Source organism: Oikopleura dioica, chromosome 2 (genome assembly GCF_907165135.1).
Source record: "Oikopleura dioica chromosome 2, OKI2018_I68_1.0, whole genome shotgun sequence".
Taxonomy (NCBI): Eukaryota; Metazoa; Chordata; class Appendicularia; order Copelata; family Oikopleuridae; genus Oikopleura; species Oikopleura dioica.
The window spans coordinates 7868337-7886992 of NC_137292.1; the positions used below are offsets into that span (position 1 = coordinate 7868337).

The 18656-nt window shown below is 42.5% G+C and overlaps 7 protein-coding genes and 1 long non-coding RNA gene across 8 annotated transcripts; 1 reads left to right on the forward strand and 7 right to left on the reverse strand.

The window, feature by feature from the left end:
- Positions 1–267: 267 nt before the first annotated feature.
- LOC145698794 (uncharacterized) lies at positions 268–892 on the reverse strand. Its single transcript, XR_014133950.1, has 2 exons — positions 659–892; positions 268–554 (listed from the first exon to the last, which is right to left on the reverse strand). It is a non-coding gene; the product is annotated as an uncharacterized LOC145698794 (long non-coding RNA).
- A 29-nt stretch (positions 893–921) lies between these two features.
- Positions 922–3751, reverse strand: LOC145698054 (uncharacterized). Its single transcript, XM_081775260.1, has 7 exons — positions 3649–3751; positions 3282–3596; positions 2018–2066; positions 1758–1827; positions 1411–1557; positions 1259–1365; positions 922–1190 (listed from the first exon to the last, which is right to left on the reverse strand). The coding sequence occupies exons 2-7, from the start codon at positions 3309–3311 to the stop codon at positions 922–924; spliced, it is 672 nt and encodes a 223-aa protein (XP_081631386.1). The 5' UTR covers positions 3312–3596; positions 3649–3751.
- On the forward strand, positions 2046–3194 carry LOC145700680 (uncharacterized). Its single transcript, XM_081778002.1, has 3 exons — positions 2046–2377; positions 2840–3125; positions 3169–3194. The coding sequence occupies exons 1-3, from the start codon at positions 2240–2242 to the stop codon at positions 3192–3194; spliced, it is 450 nt and encodes a 149-aa protein (XP_081634128.1). The 5' UTR covers positions 2046–2239.
- Positions 3752–4486: 735 nt separating the features above from the next.
- Positions 4487–6906, reverse strand: LOC145698055 (WD repeat-containing protein 55-like). Its single transcript, XM_081775261.1, has 7 exons — positions 6713–6906; positions 6500–6667; positions 6318–6455; positions 5784–5793; positions 5438–5679; positions 5023–5368; positions 4487–4894 (listed from the first exon to the last, which is right to left on the reverse strand). The coding sequence occupies exons 1-7, from the start codon at positions 6904–6906 to the stop codon at positions 4487–4489; spliced, it is 1506 nt and encodes a 501-aa protein (XP_081631387.1).
- A 28-nt stretch (positions 6907–6934) lies between these two features.
- On the reverse strand, positions 6935–8268 carry LOC145699240 (uncharacterized). Its single transcript, XM_081776501.1, has 5 exons — positions 7999–8268; positions 7581–7943; positions 7477–7537; positions 7257–7435; positions 6935–7212 (listed from the first exon to the last, which is right to left on the reverse strand). Exons 1-5 carry the CDS (start codon positions 8266–8268, stop codon positions 7123–7125), a joined length of 963 nt encoding a protein of 320 aa, XP_081632627.1. The 3' UTR covers positions 6935–7122.
- Positions 8269–8340: 72 nt separating this feature from the next.
- On the reverse strand, positions 8341–13148 carry LOC145698056 (intraflagellar transport protein 140 homolog). The gene is made up of 10 exons (XM_081775262.1): positions 10459–13148; positions 10321–10415; positions 10118–10275; positions 9769–9934; positions 9529–9701; positions 9360–9492; positions 8982–9244; positions 8737–8931; positions 8601–8686; positions 8341–8556 (listed from the first exon to the last, which is right to left on the reverse strand). Exons 1-10 carry the CDS (start codon positions 13146–13148, stop codon positions 8427–8429), a joined length of 4089 nt encoding a protein of 1362 aa, XP_081631388.1. The 3' UTR covers positions 8341–8426.
- A 41-nt stretch (positions 13149–13189) lies between these two features.
- LOC145698568 (ATP-dependent zinc metalloprotease FtsH 4-like) lies at positions 13190–16135 on the reverse strand. The gene is made up of 8 exons (XM_081775774.1): positions 15958–16135; positions 15570–15890; positions 15295–15522; positions 15118–15252; positions 14615–15074; positions 14356–14565; positions 13905–14310; positions 13190–13858 (listed from the first exon to the last, which is right to left on the reverse strand). Exons 1-8 carry the CDS (start codon positions 16034–16036, stop codon positions 13439–13441), a joined length of 2259 nt encoding a protein of 752 aa, XP_081631900.1. The 5' UTR covers positions 16037–16135; the 3' UTR covers positions 13190–13438.
- Positions 16136–16225: 90 nt separating this feature from the next.
- LOC145700548 (pleiotropic regulator 1-like) lies at positions 16226–18159 on the reverse strand. The gene is made up of 9 exons (XM_081777837.1): positions 17996–18159; positions 17703–17945; positions 17451–17637; positions 17163–17401; positions 17053–17118; positions 16882–16990; positions 16716–16831; positions 16421–16665; positions 16226–16370 (listed from the first exon to the last, which is right to left on the reverse strand). Exons 1-9 carry the CDS (start codon positions 18126–18128, stop codon positions 16278–16280), a joined length of 1431 nt encoding a protein of 476 aa, XP_081633963.1. The 5' UTR covers positions 18129–18159; the 3' UTR covers positions 16226–16277.
- Between the last annotated feature and the right edge of the window lie 497 nt (positions 18160–18656).

Here is an 18656-nt window from a genome sequence, read left to right on the forward strand (position 1 = left end):
TCTAGTCCGAGATTGGTTCTCCCATCGATGATTCAGATTCAATCCCGCCGCAAGTCAAGCAACCGGGCATGAAAGGGATGAATAATTAAGGCGCTTATCGCTTTGCAGAGGGCTCTAAGAACTTGACCAGTTGGTTCCAATAAGTCTACTTTGTCTTCTCAAAGGCCATTTTCAAGTTCCTCTTAGTGCAATACACTACACTTGATAGAAGGTAGTATGGGGTTATAAATTATAAGTTGTAATTTATTACTACTAATAAAAACTCTCTTCTTTACGCGTAATATATTTCCGGTTCAACTTATTGCTCTAAAAATTATACGTAAAAACTGAAGCGGTACATGAAATTGGTATATTTTAATCGACTGTCTCTCTCTCTCTGATAATTATTTTCTTTTTCAACGTCACGGGCAGACTGTCAAGGTAAACAAGCAAAGAAAAAAATCAGGCGAGAGTGGTGTCGAACATCCGGCTTGGAGATTTCCAGTTGAAAGGCTATTCCGAACGCTTGAGGCAGTGAAGTTGTTCGACCAGCAGCGCGCACAATCATCATGACGCTTCTGAGTTCTCGGATCCACACGATTGCCAGATTTGAACTTTCGTTTATAAATATTTGAAGCATAATAATGCAGAGGATAGAGCTTCAAGATTCACTGCGGACCCGAGCCTTCAAGATAATGTCGTCCTTCAGAAGTGCGGAAAAGGTCTCGTTCAAAGTCGATCGTGTAGGAATCGGGAGGAAAGAGCTCATTTAGCCGTCGATTGATCGTCTTTAGCTTTTACATGGATGAATCTCAGCAGGAGTTCAGTTAAGTTGATATTCAGACTTGCGATGCAATGACCTTATAGACACGTCTGGAAACAATCGAGTTAGCGTTTAATTGCGCAAGACGAATTAATCAATTAGTCGTGAAAAACGAATAACTACAGTAATTCCGCCATTCCCTGATTGACACGATACTCGAAGTCATTATTCATCAGCTCGCAGCTCTTTCCAACATGGCTGCTTGCTGTGATAGCGCAGGGGCAGAAGAACCCGTCCGAAAGTCGCGTTGAATTTTCAATGAATTGAACAAATGCATTTGAACCTTCTAATGGCTGAGCTGGAGTCATTTTTTCGATGACTTTTGAACTGATGAGCATCGAGTTCATCGTTTGGATCATAAAAATTGGCCAAGCAATCGCAGTAGAGGCTTTCTGGGATGAAATTTGTGCGCTTGAATATAGACTTTTTTCTTTTGTAAATAGGTTTGATCCCGACCTAAAATGCCAAGGAATACAAATTTATTCCTACGAAAATAAACCAAGCGCTCTCGTAAAACCCAGGGGGAAATATAACTTGACTTTGTTTGTTTTCCCGGTGGCAATCTATGGATTAATTAATTATAGTGAGCGGCGGCCGATTCACGTCACCTCTGGTTGATGCTTGACACGGAAACTCCCAGGTCTTTGTACGAACGAACACGGGTAGTGGGATCGTAAATATTCGGAAGCATGGCGGCCAGAAGTGCTCCAGCAACGTAAAACGGGTTCCAAGTAAATTCTTCCCCAGGTTTTTGACTTGTTCAGAGCTGCATAAAACAAGAAAATCGAATAACAATTTTTTTTACTTAGAGCATCCCAGACAATTGGCAAGCGCTTGATTACTGTAATAAACCTTCAAGATCGGGTATTGATCCTGAGATCAGTGCTTGTCGATTCCACTTACAGAAATTAAAATAAAATCTTGCTTTTGGATTCTGATATTTGGGCAGCCCCGCCTGTAGATAGAATAGAGAGGTCCCATTGCCAGGAGAGGAGTAGCAGGGAGATACTGTCGAAGTCTTAGACCTAGTTTTGGATTAAAATTTATGCAAAAATTCTAAAGTAACATCCAATGGAGTAAGGATTACACCGGCTCATTAAAACTACTACAAGTTAAAGTTCAATCCCTGTCGGGCTTTCTTGGTTGAAAAAATAGCTAGAAGACCTAAATCTTTAGACACGTGATATCTTTATAAATTTGATTTTAATCCGTTTTCAATCATCCGCGATTTCAAGAGGACATTCCCCCTGATAACTGCGTGGTACTTTTTATTGGGTCAAGCGGTTATTCTGCGAAGCGAAGCGAAAATTTATTACACAACAATAAACTTGCCCAAACTTGTTTTTTTTAATATAAAAGATTACTCTCAATACGTCTGTAAGACCAGAGCGAGCGAAGGAGAAAAACTTTCTCTAGACGATTATCGTCGTGGCGCTCATGCAAGTCCTCTTCGCCCCGAACAACAACACTAGCAGCTACTCAGTCGTTGAAAGCAGAGAAAACAAAATGAACCGAAGCCATTTCAATAGATTCAGAGACACAAGATTCCAGAGCAAGTGCGAATTCGCGGCAGAGGTGAGTTCCATTTTAAAAAATGTCAACATCGAACACGAGAACTTTCATCATTCGTGAAAAAGTTAACTTTGCTTCTAGAACTTTAGAAGTTCGAAAAAAGTTAGACTTGAACTCTTTTCGTGAATGAAGCTGTTTTGTGCAACGTTAACCTCTCATACGACCAGGTTCCGTTTAAGTGACCTAATTAAAATGGTCAAGATAAAGGAGTTACATAAGATCTTGTAAGAAAACCTTCAGGCGCTAGTTTTTGGTCTTAGCAAACTAATCAACAGAATAGAAAATCATCCATGATTCCAAGCCTCCAAAATTAGATTTCTGGGCCGATCTCATTAAATTCATAAAATGAAATAAACGAAGAGGCGTGTCAGGGGTTTACTGGAGCGAAATTCCATTAAGTTTAGACATCAGCTACGATTTATCAAAAAACAACGCTCTTCCCAGCATAAAATCGTTATCTTATAGATCATCGATGCCAAAGAAAGACTGTCTTTTCTGCATATAAATATGAGTGCAGAATCCGATCGTCTGGAGACGATTCAAACCGTCTTGTCGCAACACGAGTATAACTTGCGCAACCTTAGCTTGGATGAAGATATTGAATTTGTCAACACAATGATCGACATACTTCAAGTTTACAAAGACATCGAGCTTGAATGCAAAGGACGCGTGGTCTACTGGCAGACACTAATCAACGATGCTGCTGTCAAGGACGAAAAGCTCGCAGGAAATGTTCAATTGTCTTTAGAAAGTAAATTTTTATTTTGAAGAGTAATTCTTTGAACAAATATAAGAATTCTACAAAAACCCAGTCTTTTGATAAGACTGATCGAATCTAAAACTAGCTTTTACAAAATATCTTTTCAGAAAAAAAAGTCTTTCTATTTCTAAATCGCTTGACCCTCGCCTGTTCTTTTACATTCGTGAATTTCACCATATCACTTTAGCGGGATTTCGCCTCTGTTTTCATGAGTTCTTTTGTTCAACTTTTGTGTTTTTATGTTACAGCGATGTGTTTTTCTTTATTTTAATTTTCCAGTCCTTCATTTAACTATTTTTCGATTTCCTTTTTTTTTAAATGATGATTGCAGACGACCTTCAATCCCTATTCCTTGTTTCACTTTTCATTCCGTGCCACAGAATTCCTCCATCTTTCCAGCCGTGAATTACCGCGGGGAAAACAGAAAACATCACCAAAAGTTTCGACGTAAGCCAAAGTGGACTTAAAAATAGGATTATAACCGCACGACAAGCTTCACTTCTCTGAAAGTTACCTTGAATACGTCATTCCGTCACAGTAATAATTTCCAGAGAATGTTAGACTGTCTACTTATGTGATCATGTATTTTCAGCTCTTTTCATTTTGAATAAAAACCCATATAGATATCTTGATGACATTTTCTTGTACAAGCCCCTCGTGATAGACAGGAGGAAGCTCATCGTTCCGCCGTGGGTCAATGTATGGAATTTTGTACGGGTAGATGAAATTCAATATCTTTTTGATTCCACTAAATTGCTCAAAATTGCTTTCGTCGAGTCCCTCCAAGCAATAAGAAATTTCCTTTGATCGGTCTACTGCTCCTGAAGACGCGCCAACGAGCTGGGCGAGAATCGAAGAATCACTAGACAATTTGCTTCTTTCTTTTTTCCATTTTGATATTATATCATTTTCTGGAAACATTTTCGATAGAAAAGACACGGGCAAGTTGAGAAGATCCTTTGTTGATTTCGTTATGTGTTGATAGTGGCGTGCTGCGATCTCCGTTTGAATGGAAGCCATTGATGAAACCATTTGACGGGAGAATTCAGTTTGGCAGTTGTGATTAAAGTAGATCATCGGAGAGTATGGATAAAGAAGAGCATATGTTATTTGACCCTGACCGCCTAGAAAGAGCTAGAAAGTTGTGTCCGGGCACAGAAATTGATTTGATCAAGCCCGTTCCTAAATTGTAAGCTGAAAAGATCCGCTGCCTCTGGTTGAGAGTAAACTTATTGATATTGAACTCTGAAAGCGTCACATTTCGCTTCCAAATTTCCACCGAGTTCTTTGGACGATCATCGCCCCAACCTAAGAGTCCCATTCTAAAAATTATAATTTCAAAGGCCTAATTTTCATGTTATTGGCTTCAAGTTCTTCTTTCTCTTTTTGGGTGCCTTCTGCTTGTTTGGATTTGAATTAGCTTTTCTTTTCGCATTATCAACAACTACTTCGTTCTTTTCATTTTGCTCCGAGGGCTCATTATTTTCAGGTTGCGTAGTCAAGGTCTTGTTTTCTGATTTAGATTCATCAGATGCTGATTTATTCGCTGTTTCATCATCATCTTCCCTGATTTCAGGTTTTCTCTTCATTTCTGATGTTCCGGTGGTCTGCTTTCCATTACCAATATCATTGTCGAAATCAGGTTTTTCCGTTTCCAACGTTTCCGAGATCGCTTTGCCATTATCATTGTCGGAATCAATTTCAGATTCCGAATCGTCATCGCTTGAATGATGCTTGTCCTCCAACTCGATGGTGAGACCCTTTCCGTGAGTTAATTCTAAATTGCAAATTTTTTGGATGTCCATTTATTTTGATAAATGGGAATTACAGTTTTCCACCGTCGATAAACGTAAAAATAATTAAATTTCTTTCCATTCTATCTGTCAACCCAGTCCTCTCCGTCTAAATCTCTCAAGAAGGAGCTCCTCGATTTCATTTTTGCCTTGTTTCTCGTCACCGCATACTTCGACCTCGCTTCTTTCGATCCCTCTTCGATTACTTTCACATTCGAGACATTCCAAAATCTTATGTCGTTCGCTCCGAGACCAACGGACAAGCAAATTCGCTCATCGAAAACGTCCAGTCTCTCAATAGGAACACCCTTGCTGTGACAACCGAGCGTTTCCATGATCCGATTTGGCTGAACGTTCACTGCTTGTATTCTGCCTTTGACATCGCCAGTAAGGATCACGTGCTCGTTCAATTTTGCGCAGCATAAATCCCCGACTTCGAAGCGTTAATGGGTTTTTGTAGAGTTCAATTTTGATTTTTTTAACTTAGATAATATCTTTTCTCTTCAAAACCCATGCCCAGGAATAATGTCACTGTGATGACCCCATCCCTTGTAATTGTAAATTTGAATTTGCCCTCCCGACGTTGTGACTAGAGTTTTCTTCTCCCCCTTCATCGTAACAATAGAGCATAGATCCGTTCCGACAGATTCGCTTTCCATAAGAAACATCTGACGTTTACAATTGTAGACGGAAACAGTTCCGTCGTCAGAAGCAGCAATCAGATATTTTCCATCTTCAGACATGTGTACATCCTGAAATATGATTAAAAATAAACACCTGAAATCAAAGCGCATCAGTGTAAACCAAATATTAAAATCAAGATTATGAATCAAAATTAACGATTCCGTGATCTTACCTTGATGGTATCTTCACCAGAGTTCCAAAACACGCGTGCGTACGTGCGCACGCGTGCGCGTGTTTGCGTGCGTGCGCACGCGCACGCACTCGCACGCGGATTTTGAAAATTGTTGCGCACGCGCACGCACGCGCACGCGAAGATTGAGATCGCGCACGCGTGCGTGATCGTGCGCGTGCTCGAAATCCAACAAACTTTGGCGTTTTTAGGTAATTTAAGCCGAAAAAATTTCTAAAGTGGATTAAAATCCGTAAAATTTTCGGTTTTCCTATGTTTCAAAACAATTTTGATTTGTTTTTAGCAATAATTGTTCTAGATTTAATGATTGAAACAAATTAGAGAGGAATAAAAATGTTAAAATTGGGCAATTTTATCCCTTTTTGCGCACGCGCACGATCACGCACGCGTGCGCACGCGTGTGCACGCGTGTTCGAAAGTCGTCTCCGCACGCGCACGCACGCGCACGCGAAATTTTAAATTTCTCCGCACGCGCACGCACGCGCACGCGAGAATTTTGCGTTTTTTGGAACTCTGTCTTCACACCTTCCATCGTCGATTAATAATTCATCGATGGGATTTTTCTTTCGGATGTCAAATAATCTTACAACACCGGATTCATCACCAGTAGCAATTATATGCTCGTGTTTGGAAGATATACAGTACGGCGCATCCCTAAATACTTATTTTACATGAGGGTCAACGACGGGAAAGATTACTCAAAAGCATCCTGAAGCGCAAGAATTGGCGAAGAAGTCTCGACGTCACTAATAAGCAGCTGTTTGTCGGATCCGATTGAGAATAATTTCTTGCCGCTCGGAGCGAAGCAAAGGCCTCGAACGGAGTCTTCATGGGCTTTCACGCTTATGTGCGTTTCTGGCGCCTCACTGTAATTTGAATATTCACTGACAGTAAGATAGATTATTTTCTACCTCGACTCCTCATCAATCCGCCAGGCTTGGATTCTCCCCTCTAAGTCTCCTGCAACGACTAAACACTCTTCTGGATGAAACTTTGCATCAAAAACTGGCGTTTCAAGTTTAATTGCTTTCGGTGCTGTAAGATCAAGTGGAACCTCAGAGTCAGACTCAGCCTCAGAATCAGTCGACCAGTCCGAATCGCTCATTCTGAGATCATTTATTTCGTTTTTTTTCATTCGTGAATGTACATTTATTTCAGATGCGTTATTATTCAAGATTTTGGGGGAGAAAGAGCGCCGAATCGGCCAATAATGCTAACTGTTACTGTAGTGAAAATGAGTAACTGGGAATAAAGGAGGGGAATAAATTTAAAAAAGAGTTGCAGTGAAAGTATGTGCCCATGTCTTGCTGAATTTGAGAAACTAGAAATCGAATCCGCTGCTGCTTCCGTCGGACTCACTTTCCTCGGAAGATCCCTTCTTCGGCTTTGGTAACGCTTTCTTTCCCTTTTTCTGAACATTGATTTATTAAAGCTGCATATTCTGATATTCTTTACCTTGGAAAGAAGATTGACTCTAGCCCGAGAGGGCTTTTTGGCAGATGTGGATGGCGCGTCTTCATCAGACGAATTGAGGTTTTTTTGGAATTCCGGCTCTGATTCCGAGCTGTTTTCGATGATCTTCTTCTTCTTTTTCTCGGCTGGCTTTTTTCGCGATTTTTTCGACGCCTTCGCCTCTGCAAAGATTTAAGACTTTATCGGTAAGAAAAGCACTGACCGTTTACTCTCTTTTCTGCCTCTGATTTGAGGGCGTTGAATTTTCGGTCGTTCTTTTTCAGCTACGAAGATTTTGAAAAGTTAAATTTGTGTTGCATCTTTTACCTTTGCAAGAACTTGTCGTTTAACTGTAAAATCCAGATTATCATCCTCTATCATCTTGGCAAACATATCGACAAATCCAAGCAACTGTTTCTCGATCTCCTCTTCGTCAGTGCTTTCGCCATCTGATCGCTTCGATTTCGCTTTTTGCTGCGCAGCGAGGAGACGCTGCCGCTTGAGCCTATTCTGCTCCTTTTTCTTGGTCTGTTCTTCAAGCGCAATGTCGTGGAGCTTCACGCACTTCTTGATTCGCTGAGTGAAGGCGACGCACTTCTCGACTTTCGAAGGGTCGCAAATGTAGCACATCCATTTTGCGGAGCTCTCGCATTCTGTCACTCCCGCACGGCCCAGATTTCGTAGAACACACTTAAAACTCTTAACCTCGATCAAAGCCATAACTTATGGCCCATAAGCAACTAACCTGTTTACAAAAACTCTCAACGCATTTATCGCAGCCATACAAAGTGCCACCGTCGGCACACCATCGGCAATGCTCATAATACCCCTCCGCATCAGTAGTAAAAAGGCCGTTTGAATAAAAGTCTCTGCACTTTTCGCACTGGATCGTTTTCATCACAGGATGTGTGTAAAACACGCCGAAAGGGTTGATTTGGCCAGAACAAGTGCTGCATCCGATTTCTTCTCGCTGCATCCATGACCACGGATGCTCGACATCCGAGAAAGGATTCATCTGTAATTGAAATTCAAAGCATAAAAACTAGTGCGAGAGTCAAGAGTACAAAAATATATTCAGATTGTTTGATATAAAAATTGATCACAGTACAAAAATAAAAAGTTTCAAGGCAGGGCAATCGGTTTCTCTTTTTTTTATATAATTGAGTTTTTTTCTCAATCTTCAACTGTTTCGTTTTGGCTCTGCGTGGCAGCACGTGACGCTGCTATACTCGTCTTCAACTTCTTGATCGTATCTTTGTCGACGAACTCGGTCACGTGACGTTCCGAGTCTTTTTGAATCACCCTGAAAGGGGGAGAATAGTCATTATAAATAGGCATAAAAATTACTTGAGATATTCGGTGGCTTTGGTCGGGTTCGAGGAAGCGTGGAACTTGACACAGAAAGCGGCAAGATCAGCCATTCTAACAGCAGACTAAAAAGTTGAGAACGCATTAATCCAACAATCAAATCAGTCAAATTTACCTTTCCTTCGTGGACTTCGCGCATGAGCGCGGTAACTTCATCAATACCGTCTGACGGAGAAGAAGCCATCGCTTTTTTGACGTCTAGGAATTTCTTGTAGTCGACTGCTTTTTCGCGAAGAGTGTTGATTTGCTCTGTCGTATCGGCTTTTGAGCTTTGGAGTTGCTTCACGGCTTGTTGAAGCAGACCAAGGGCCTAAATTAAAGTGTTCCTATATCAAGTGATATTTCTGTATTCAACTGTACCTGTTCGTAGTCGCTGGCTGAGTCTATCTGATGCTGCGCGCATTCGATAAAGAACGTTGTCATCAGATCAAGTTTTCTTGCTTTTCTGTAGAAAGTAACAATGGCCTTCAGAATCGCAGGATCCTCTTGCCATGCGTTAGTACTTCTCAAATAGTTGCCAGCGAGAATGAACAAGGAAGGATCGCGAGCAAGCTGCGCGAATTCGACCATCTTTTTCACATCTCCAAGTCTCGCCAGGCATTTCATTGCCTCCTGTCGTTGTCCTGGAAATCAAAATTAGATAAGTGATTCCAGTGATTCTTCGATCAAAAGAAATTCATCATAAATTTTGATAAAAGACGTCAATCAAAGGGAAACTGTGATAAAATCTCAATTTACCAGCGTGTTGAAATAATTTTGCCGCATCCGCGAATTGAGTTTTATCGTAACAGTGCTGAGCAGCGGCTTTCATGATCTTTTCCCGATTAGGTACATCTTTCAATGGCTCAGATATGTCACAAGTGTTGCGAAAAACCAATAAAATCTACCTTAGCCACGTTCCTTGAGGCAAAACCAAAAGCTCTACCATCCTAGGCGACATCTCAACATCTTCTTCAATGATAATTTGAAGAGCACGTGGGTAGCTTTTGGATAAGATAAACAAATGAGCAGCTTTCGCACCACGGCCATGCTCCAAGAAGAATTTGGCGCAGCGACTGAGAACCTCAGGAGGAGCTTGATACAGTTTTCCATCAAATTCGATTCTCAATGTTTATTTTCTCCATTCGATTAAAAACTTTTCCTGAGTGATCTAACTCATCAACCAACTGTTCCAATACTCCAAAGCGTTTCTGCTGAAACACCAGATCGATCGCCTTTGCCAGGTTCCCTGCTCGATGATACAGCAAGACCGCTTTATCCATCGTAGTCTCGCTCTTCTGGAAATGGTCCGCGGCGAGAAGCATGTCTCGAGGCTGGCTTTTTTAGAATTCAAATTTATTCAATTGACTAATGAAAATGAAATTGATGCTGTGGGCTGCTCTTTCCATAAATGGAAAAGTTTTAATCGAGGATGATGGCATCATCATGATGCTAAATAATAAGGGGACGGGAGTCCCCTTACGGTACATTACAAATAAATTATAATAATTTTGAACTTTCCTTAAAAGCGCAACATTGAACAATTGGTCCTCGAATCCATGCTCCTTGCAGATACGTATAACATTATTGTAAGCTCCGGCCCTCGTGTAGAAATGGATTGACTGCTTGATGTCACCCGCCAGTTCATGATGTCTAGCCATGTGGAGACAGGCAGCTAAAATTGAGTTGAAAACGTAAGATTTCGAAAAGATAAAAATACCAGGGTCGCCGGTTTCATTTGCCAGCTTATCTGCTTCATTAAAGTCTTCCTTGACGCAAAGCACGCGGGCTAAGGCTAGGAAATCGCCGCATTGTCTAAAATCAAGTTTAATCAAAATCAAACGCTTGTAATCAATACTTGTAAAACTTCTCCGCCTCTTCGAACTCGCCCGTGTATTCCATGTATTGCGCCCACCACTTGTTCATATCTGCGTTTTTCTTGACATATGCTTCCAATCTGTCTGGTTTGTCAAATAGCATTCGTGGAATCTCAAATCGATGCGTTTTACTTTCTTCATAATGTCCAACCGCTTGGTCGTACTCCTTTTCCCATTCGCATTTCTTTGCGAAATTGTAATGAGTAGCACGAAGATGAAGTCTGTCACTTTCTTTCGCTGTCGATAGCGCATCGTCCCAGCGCCCGATCGCTTGGTAGAATTTATTGAGTAAGTCGAATCGTTTCGATTGAATGTACAGCTCTTCCGCTTCTTTATTCATACCAAGTTGCAGGGCGAGCATTGCCACACGCGCTTCCAATGGCTCTTCATTCTGAGCCTTTCTGACTGCTGCAGCAGCTGCGGCATTGCCCATATTAGCGAGGCAGACCTGAGCCACATCCAAACGCTTTGTATACACACATCTTTTCGCCAGATTCAACCAGACTGTCTCGTTTTTGATGAGTTTAATCGAATTAAACGCCGAGTCCAGGTCGCCAAGAGCCATTTGCCTTGAAAAATCGAGCAGGGCAACTCTTGTCGTATTGTCACACTCGTCCAGTCCGACAAAATCCTGCAGCGGAACTTTCTTTATCTCTGAATCTGTCGTAGAGAAGATCAAATTTGGTGTACATAAGCTGAGGAATTTTCTTCCATCGTTTGGAAAGGCGATTTCTTCCTGCCGAACAACTTCGCTGTCAGTTGACCAGACAAGTACGACGATATGTTCGGATGCTGATGCGTACTCAATCGCTAGCAGTTGTTTATCGTGTTCGTCCCACTTCATATTCAACGGGTAGAATCGATCAAAGTCTTCCTCATTTTCATTTTCGTCGTTGATATCAAATGAGAACATTTTCTGACGATCAGGAGCGTAAATGTGAATCCTCGAATTTGACTCGCCTCGCCCATTGTCAGTCGTCATGGAGAGCCGATTCGAAGTCGAGTTGATGGCGAGGTCCGTGATAACGCCGATGTCAGCGCCTAAACTTGTCAACTCGCGATGGACAGTTTGCTTTGCCTCTCGTCGGGCAAGATCGAAGACTTTCACGGTGCTCGGAACAATCGCTGCTGCGAGATAATTCCCGTTGATGGTCATTTTTGCAGAGAAGCCTCCGAGTGTCAAGATTTGTTTTTCAACACCAGCCAGTGAGTGACAGCGAATCTTTGTCTGGTCATCATTGAAGCTATAAACGGTCTGAGCGGACATGGCGAGTTGCTGTGATGGCGATTCGAAGCTGCCGCTGTTTGTTACAAGTCCGTTCGGACCCATTTCCTGAATGAACATCGATTGTCCGGAATAAATAGTGAAGTTGGGAGGACACATGGCGATATTGTAGATAGGCACGTCGTTGTCGTGAACAAGATTTCCCGATTTCTGAAGAATTTGGAGCCGCTTCGGGCCTAATTGAACTATTTGCATGTCTCCGCGGGAAATTTCAGATATTTCTTGCTCCCGCAAATAAAATGCCGAGTTTTGGCTAGCCACAGCGAGAAGAGGCGTCAAAAGTGACTTCTTAAACCACGTGAGAGAAGAGGCACGCTTTGTGGACGATGATTTCTTAGATTTTAAAACAACAGCGTTTGATTTGTTGCGAGAATAGCTCCAGAAGCTGACACCATTCGCTCCAGACGCAGCGGCTACGGTTCCATTGTGACATGCGACCGAGGTCATCGAGGCTCCGTCTTCGTTTTGGACAAGATGATGCTCTGAAGCTTGCATATCCCAGATTTTTAGCGAAGAGTCGCCAGTAGTAGACACCATGACACCGGGAGCGGCCCAGTCGCAAGATATCGTTTTGCCCGAGAGCTTTATCTTTCCAAGCTCCATCAACGACGAATCAGGAGTGACTCGGAAGGCGGCGAGGGAGATATCATTGCAGACAGTGACGAGAATTGAACGCTCGGGGTTGAATTTGAACTCAGTGATTCCTGCAGGAGCAGCGAGACGCTCAGCGAGCTGTCCTTTTGCATCGATGAAGTAAATCTTTCCATCGTTGGCTCCGACGAAGAAGCCGAGAGATTCGACAGTTTGTGTCAGATCCATGCTTCTGCTAGTATGAAGCTGTCCAAAGAGATCTTCTCCACTTACTGCGGCTACGGCCATCTTGGCGAGATCGGAACTGGCACCCTCTTGTTTTCGGCAAAGAATCGCTCCAGCTCCACTGGGAATGGAATGCTCCCAAGCTGGTTTGAGTTGAAGCTGAGCTTTTGCATTTGCTCGAAAGGATTTCACCACGCCGTCGTTTTGTATTGTGACGAGTCGTTTGCCACCCGGTTGAGACCAGGCGAGATTCGTGATAGAATTTCCATCCGAGGCTAGCTCGCTGTGCTCTGTTTTCTCACCGTTGAGCGTGTTCCAGATTAAGACGCTGCCAGAGGACCAAACAGCTGCGAGAATAGGTTTCTGCGGATGCCAAAGGATCTTGACCGGTCTAACATGCTTAACTTCGCTGTCAACTGCGATTCCATTACTGTTATAAACTGTGACGACGCCCTGATTCGTGGACGAGTTGAAGGATGATACTGCTAATCTTTGTTCCTTGTCGTGGAAGATTATTTCTTCGCATTCGCCTGCTAATTCCGGTAGCGCATGGTCAAAAAACAGTGTCATCTAAACACGCAAAATTCATCGTTACCCTTTATTTAGAATTTCTACAGAATATATCAGTTTTAGTGAGATAACATAAAGAATGAATATTTTTGAACTATTTCTGACTATGCCGAGCACGGAAACGGTAAATTAATAAAAATGCCTTTAGTTAACTGACATGTTCAGACAAATAACATGCTCAGAAACTAGAATTTCTAGAGACTTTTAGTTTCGTACACGAAATAGTCAGGGAAGCCCATGTTTTTTTTTTGAAGATAAGTTTGAGAGGTTCATTTTTCGATTTTTCAGTTTTAAGAGTCTTCTTCAGTCGATGATTCATGTTTTCTTTTTCTTTTTGGTCCGAGAATTCTTTCCAAGTCAGGGGCGTGCAGGACTTCCTCGCGAATGAGCAAATCCACAACTTCCTGTAATTTTTCTTTGTTTTGAAGGAGGAGTTCTTCGGCAGCCGCTATCGCCGCGTTCATAATATTTTGCCGCTCTAGGTCGATATTTCGCTTTGTCCCATCAGAATACATGTTGTCATCTGTAAAATTGACCTGACCAACGGTTGGTGAGAAGCCAAACGATTTGACCATTTTGGTCGCGAGATCAGAAGCGTTTGTCGAATCCCGATCATTGTCAATTTGCGTGGATACTCGGCCAAAGAGCACTTTTTGCGCGATTTTCGGCGCAAGGAGGACGCCCAGTCGTTCTTTTAGATATTCTTCAGACTGAATTATACGTTTTGTAATAGAAAATATTCGAGAGACGACAAACCTGTAAAAAGCGCTCTTTTGTCTGATACTGTGTGTAGCCGACATTCCAGTGCGATCGAGGAACAATGGAAGCTTTCAAAACGGGATCTTGAGTCTCGGACAGCCACGAAACGACGCATTTACCAGCTTCAAGCGCCGCCAAAATTGCTTTAGTCTCCTGTTTAATCGTATTGTTGTCTTTGCGAGTACCAGACATCACTCTGTCGATTGCAGCTTCGAAATGGGAGCTCTTGATGAGATCGGATTCTTCGCGCGCTGCGAGTAAGGCAGCTTCATTCACAACGTTTGCGATTTGGGCGCCCGAGAAACCAGGTGTCAGCTTTGCTAGCATTTCCGCGTATACTTTTGGGGGTTTCTCTGTTTTGATGGTTTTTAAGTGGACCATGAAGATCTCCCGCCGACCGTCGCTAAAGAAAAGTTTAAATTGAACAGCCCAACTAGCTGTCTCTTACGTTGGAGGAAGATCGCACTGAATTTTCCGGTCAAATCGCCCTGGTCGAACAAGAGCTTCATCCAGCGACTCTGGATTGTTAGTTGCTGCCATTAGGACGATCGTGTCTTTCTCGGATCCAGTCATGCCGTCCATTTCGACAAGGAGCTGGTTCAGAGTGTTGTCTTTCTCAGTCGCACCGCCTCCCATCGACATTCCAGTGGCTCGTTTTCTAGTAATCGATTTAGAATGTGATTCATCAATAAAATGGTCGAACTTACTTTCCGATGGCGTCTAACTCGTCGATAAAAACGATGCATGGCTGGTTTTTTCGGGCGATAGCGAACATATCTCTAATGTCTTTAGCTCCTTTTCCGGCTAACGACTGGACGAATTCCGAAGAGGCCTTGTAATAAAACGGCACGTTGCAATCATTTGCGACTGCTTTTGCTAACATGGTCTTTCCGGTGCCAGGTGGCCCGGTCAATAGAACACCTTTAGGCATTCGCGCGCCGAGGGAAGTGAAACGGTCGGGATTCTTGAGGTACTGGACAAACTCCTCGATTTCTTGCTTCTCTCCTTTCATTCCAGCGACATCTGATAGCTTTACGTTGGTCTTCATAACTGGCGTAATCGAGTTTTTCTTGGCATTAGGGTTGTTTGATTCCATTTGGCGCATGACCATCTGACCCATTTGCATCAATCGCTGTCGCAATCCCTTCACTGTTCCTCCGCCAATAACTAAAGAAGACATAAATGAAGATTTGAGAGAGATAAAACTTACAAAGATAGTAAGCTGTGATTATCATGGAGAAAACACAACCGAGAAGTTGGCCTTGAATGTTCGCTTTGTAGTCCGAAAAGTCGTGAATAGATTTGAAAGTCGATCCAGTCGTCAATGTTCGCAAATTTCTCCCAGCTAGAATATTCTTAGAGACTGTTTTTCAAGACCAATTCTAACCGATTCTTTCGCTTGGATGAATGTTGTACTCATTTTCAAACTTTCCGAGCTCCGTATGGAAATTGTTGTAGTTGACGTTCATCAAGAACTTTTGGCCATTTTGAAGGCTGACAACGACTTCTTTTTGCTCTGTTCCGTCGAATCGGATTACCATGTCTTCTACCTCGCCACGGGCAAGATAGTGCGTGAAGAATCTATCCATTGGAATTCGGTCCAAGTTTTCCAAGTCTAAAGTACTCGTAAACTATCGCCAATTCGTGTTTCGTGTTACGTACCTTCTTGCATACGCATTTGCGATGTTAAGTCGATATATCTATACAACGAGTCCAAACCAATCAACAAAATGATTCCAAGAAGTATATTTACAGCCATATTGAGGGCTCTCTCTTTCTTCGCATTCTCTTCTTTGAGCACATTTGCTTTAGCTTTCTCTTCTTTTGATCTGATCTTTTTCTTTTCTTGTTGAACTTTTCGATATTTCTCAAAAGCCTCCAGATGATCTTCTGGTTCTGGCTCTTGTTCCGCTTTGTCGGAATCGGTTCTTTTTGTTCGACGAACTCGACGATCCAGATTAGTTGTGAGGCTCAATTGTCTGGCTGAAAAGATAGCGCTATAATTGGGAAAGCGTGTCGATTATGCCGCATAATTTATGCGAATACTTACATTGTGGAAAGTTAACGGGACGAAGAGAAACTCGCCTGGCTAATAAAAAGCTCCTGCTTAAAAATAATCTCTGCATCATGATTTTTTCTTTAGTTTTTATCCCTTTCTTTTGCGTGTTAAAATTTCTTGCTCATGAATCAGAGAATCTTCTCGAAGCGCACAACCGATCTCGATTCTCAATCTGACACAAACATTACGTAACAGCGTTTCCAGAGCCTTTTTTTTGCCCCTAGGGTGGAGGTACGTATAGGCACATTAGAATTGAGAATTTCACACATTTGAACATGTATTGTGAAACGGGCAGTAAAATAGAATTGGCTCTAGAATCGCTTTCGTCGCGCGACTTCTGGTTTCCACAGGATCGGGTTCGTTTCTTCTGTTGCTTCCGCATCTTCCTTGTAAAGTTTGATAGTCTAAAAGGAAAAATTTTAAACCCAAAAGAAGGCATTTTTTTGAGCCTAACCTTATCACCCTCGCAAGAAATCAGTCGACTCTCTGACTTGTCAAAGGCCAGAGCGAAAATGCCAGATTCGGAATCGAGCGAGCCAGGCTGCACTGGCGCCTGATATCGCTGGAAATTGTAGCCAGTTCTCCAGTCGAACCACTGCATGGTTCCGTTGTCAGCGCCGGAGACCATGACACCGTCGGAGTTGATCGCCAAAGCGTTCAAGATCGAGTTGTGGCCGGAGACGTTTTGGATGAAGTTGCCTAGAAAAGGGATACTTTTTAGCATTCGCTCTTGTTAGAGAAATTAGTACCATCAGGGAACTTCCACTGTTTGATATTGTCGGGAGCAGCTGAAGCAAAAGTGTACTGTTTGGGATGAAGAGCAAGAGCGCGCACGGACTTCTTGTGATTTGTCAAAGTACAGTGACTAAAAAAACGATTTAATTGAGGATGAACAATCGAAAAGTGCTGGCTTACGTTTTGCCAGCAGCCAAATCCCAAAGTCGAACGGTTGTATCGTGAGAAGAAGTAATCACTTGAGGCTCAGCGGCTTGACATCGCACGGCTGCTACTGTATTTGTATGGCCTAAAGAAGAGTTGACATTCAATGATCAGTACATAATCAGGGTAGATTAATCTAAGGTAAACCTGTAAGAGTCATGACATTAGCCTTCGTTCTCATGTCCCAAACTCTTCCACAAGCATCTCGGCCAACTAAATTTCATGATAATTATTCTACAATATTTAAAAATCTCTACCAGAAACAAGAACATCAATAGTAGGATGCAAATCCAAGCCGTAGACCGATGATAAGTGACCGTGATAATGTCTGATAACTCGATTGTATTCCATATCCCAGCACTTGACTGTATGATCTTGTCCGCAACTGAAGATGTAGGGGTGTCTCGTCGATACTTTCACGCCTCGGACCTCGGAAATATGACCAGTCAGGGTTAGCTTCAATTTTCCACTTGCAGAGTCCCAAATTTTGATGCATCTAATTGATTAAAAACTGTAAAAACTGCTCTATTTATTTAAAAATCTACCTATCATTAGATCCCGTAACAAACCACTCGTTTCCAGGCTCGAAGTCAACGCAACGAACCCACCCAATATGCCCAGAAATGACTCGATAAAGCTTCCAAGGCGCGTGCCATTTTGGCTTCGGCATCACTGGAGCTTTTCGCTGGGCGATCTTCATCTTTTCCTCTTGCTTGTCTTTGTCTGATTTTACTGTTTTATGATCACAAAATGAACTAAAATGGCAAAATTCCCGAATAAAAGTTGATCAAAATTTCCTGGTACAATAGCTCCATGTTGATTTGGCCTGGCAATCGGCGTCGGCACATTTTCAGTTCGATTCTGTTTCGCTACATCGCCGTCTCCAACGAGTGATTTTCCATCTGTAATGGCGAGTGTCTTCTCCCCTTCGATCGCCAGCGCCCGGCCAGGAATCTTGGCTGCTTTAGGTTGACTCTTCTCTAATCCGCCATACTCTTGCTTCGTCTTTATTGCTTTCTTCATTTCTTCGGCAGTTTTATCTTCAAGGATTTTCAATTTATCGACCCTTAGAAAGTCACTCGTTCCGTACCTGCTTCAGGCATGCATCCGTGGTCCGAAATGAAGGTATCGTGAGTTCTTTTCAAAGATCGGAAGCAGAGGGTATGCACCCCGTGCTTCGTTACTGGCATTTGCTCGACTTCGGCGCTCATTCTGAATATCATTATTTTTAGAATGTTCTTTAGATAGGATAATAATATATTCAACAAATTTCGAATCTAACGACATGATTCCATCTACGACTGAACCCTAACCATTCAGATGAATGAAAATGGCATTCTCGGGACCAAATCATGACCCCCTTCTTTCTAGTGCTTATCTGAAAGCCCATGATCTTAGGAGTCGAATGGTATGTTACTTAGGGTCTGAGTCATAGAAAATGACGTCATTTTGCTCGAAATAAGGCCCTTATGGGGAAAACCTATGTAGTGCCATAACTTTTTATTGAACATATAAAAGTATATTGATCTTAGGCTCATTCGAAAGAGCAGCTCGAGATCTAGGTCGGGTGAGGAAAATCGCGGTCAACCACCCGGTCAACCACGTGGTCAAAATTTTGAAACCGGCCGGTTAACCACGGTTTCTAGCTCCCGACCTAGATCTCGAGTTCCTCTATCGAATGAGCCCAAAATCAACGTAGCTAAATAAGTCCAATAAAAAGTTATGGCACTACATAGGTTTCCCCCATAAGG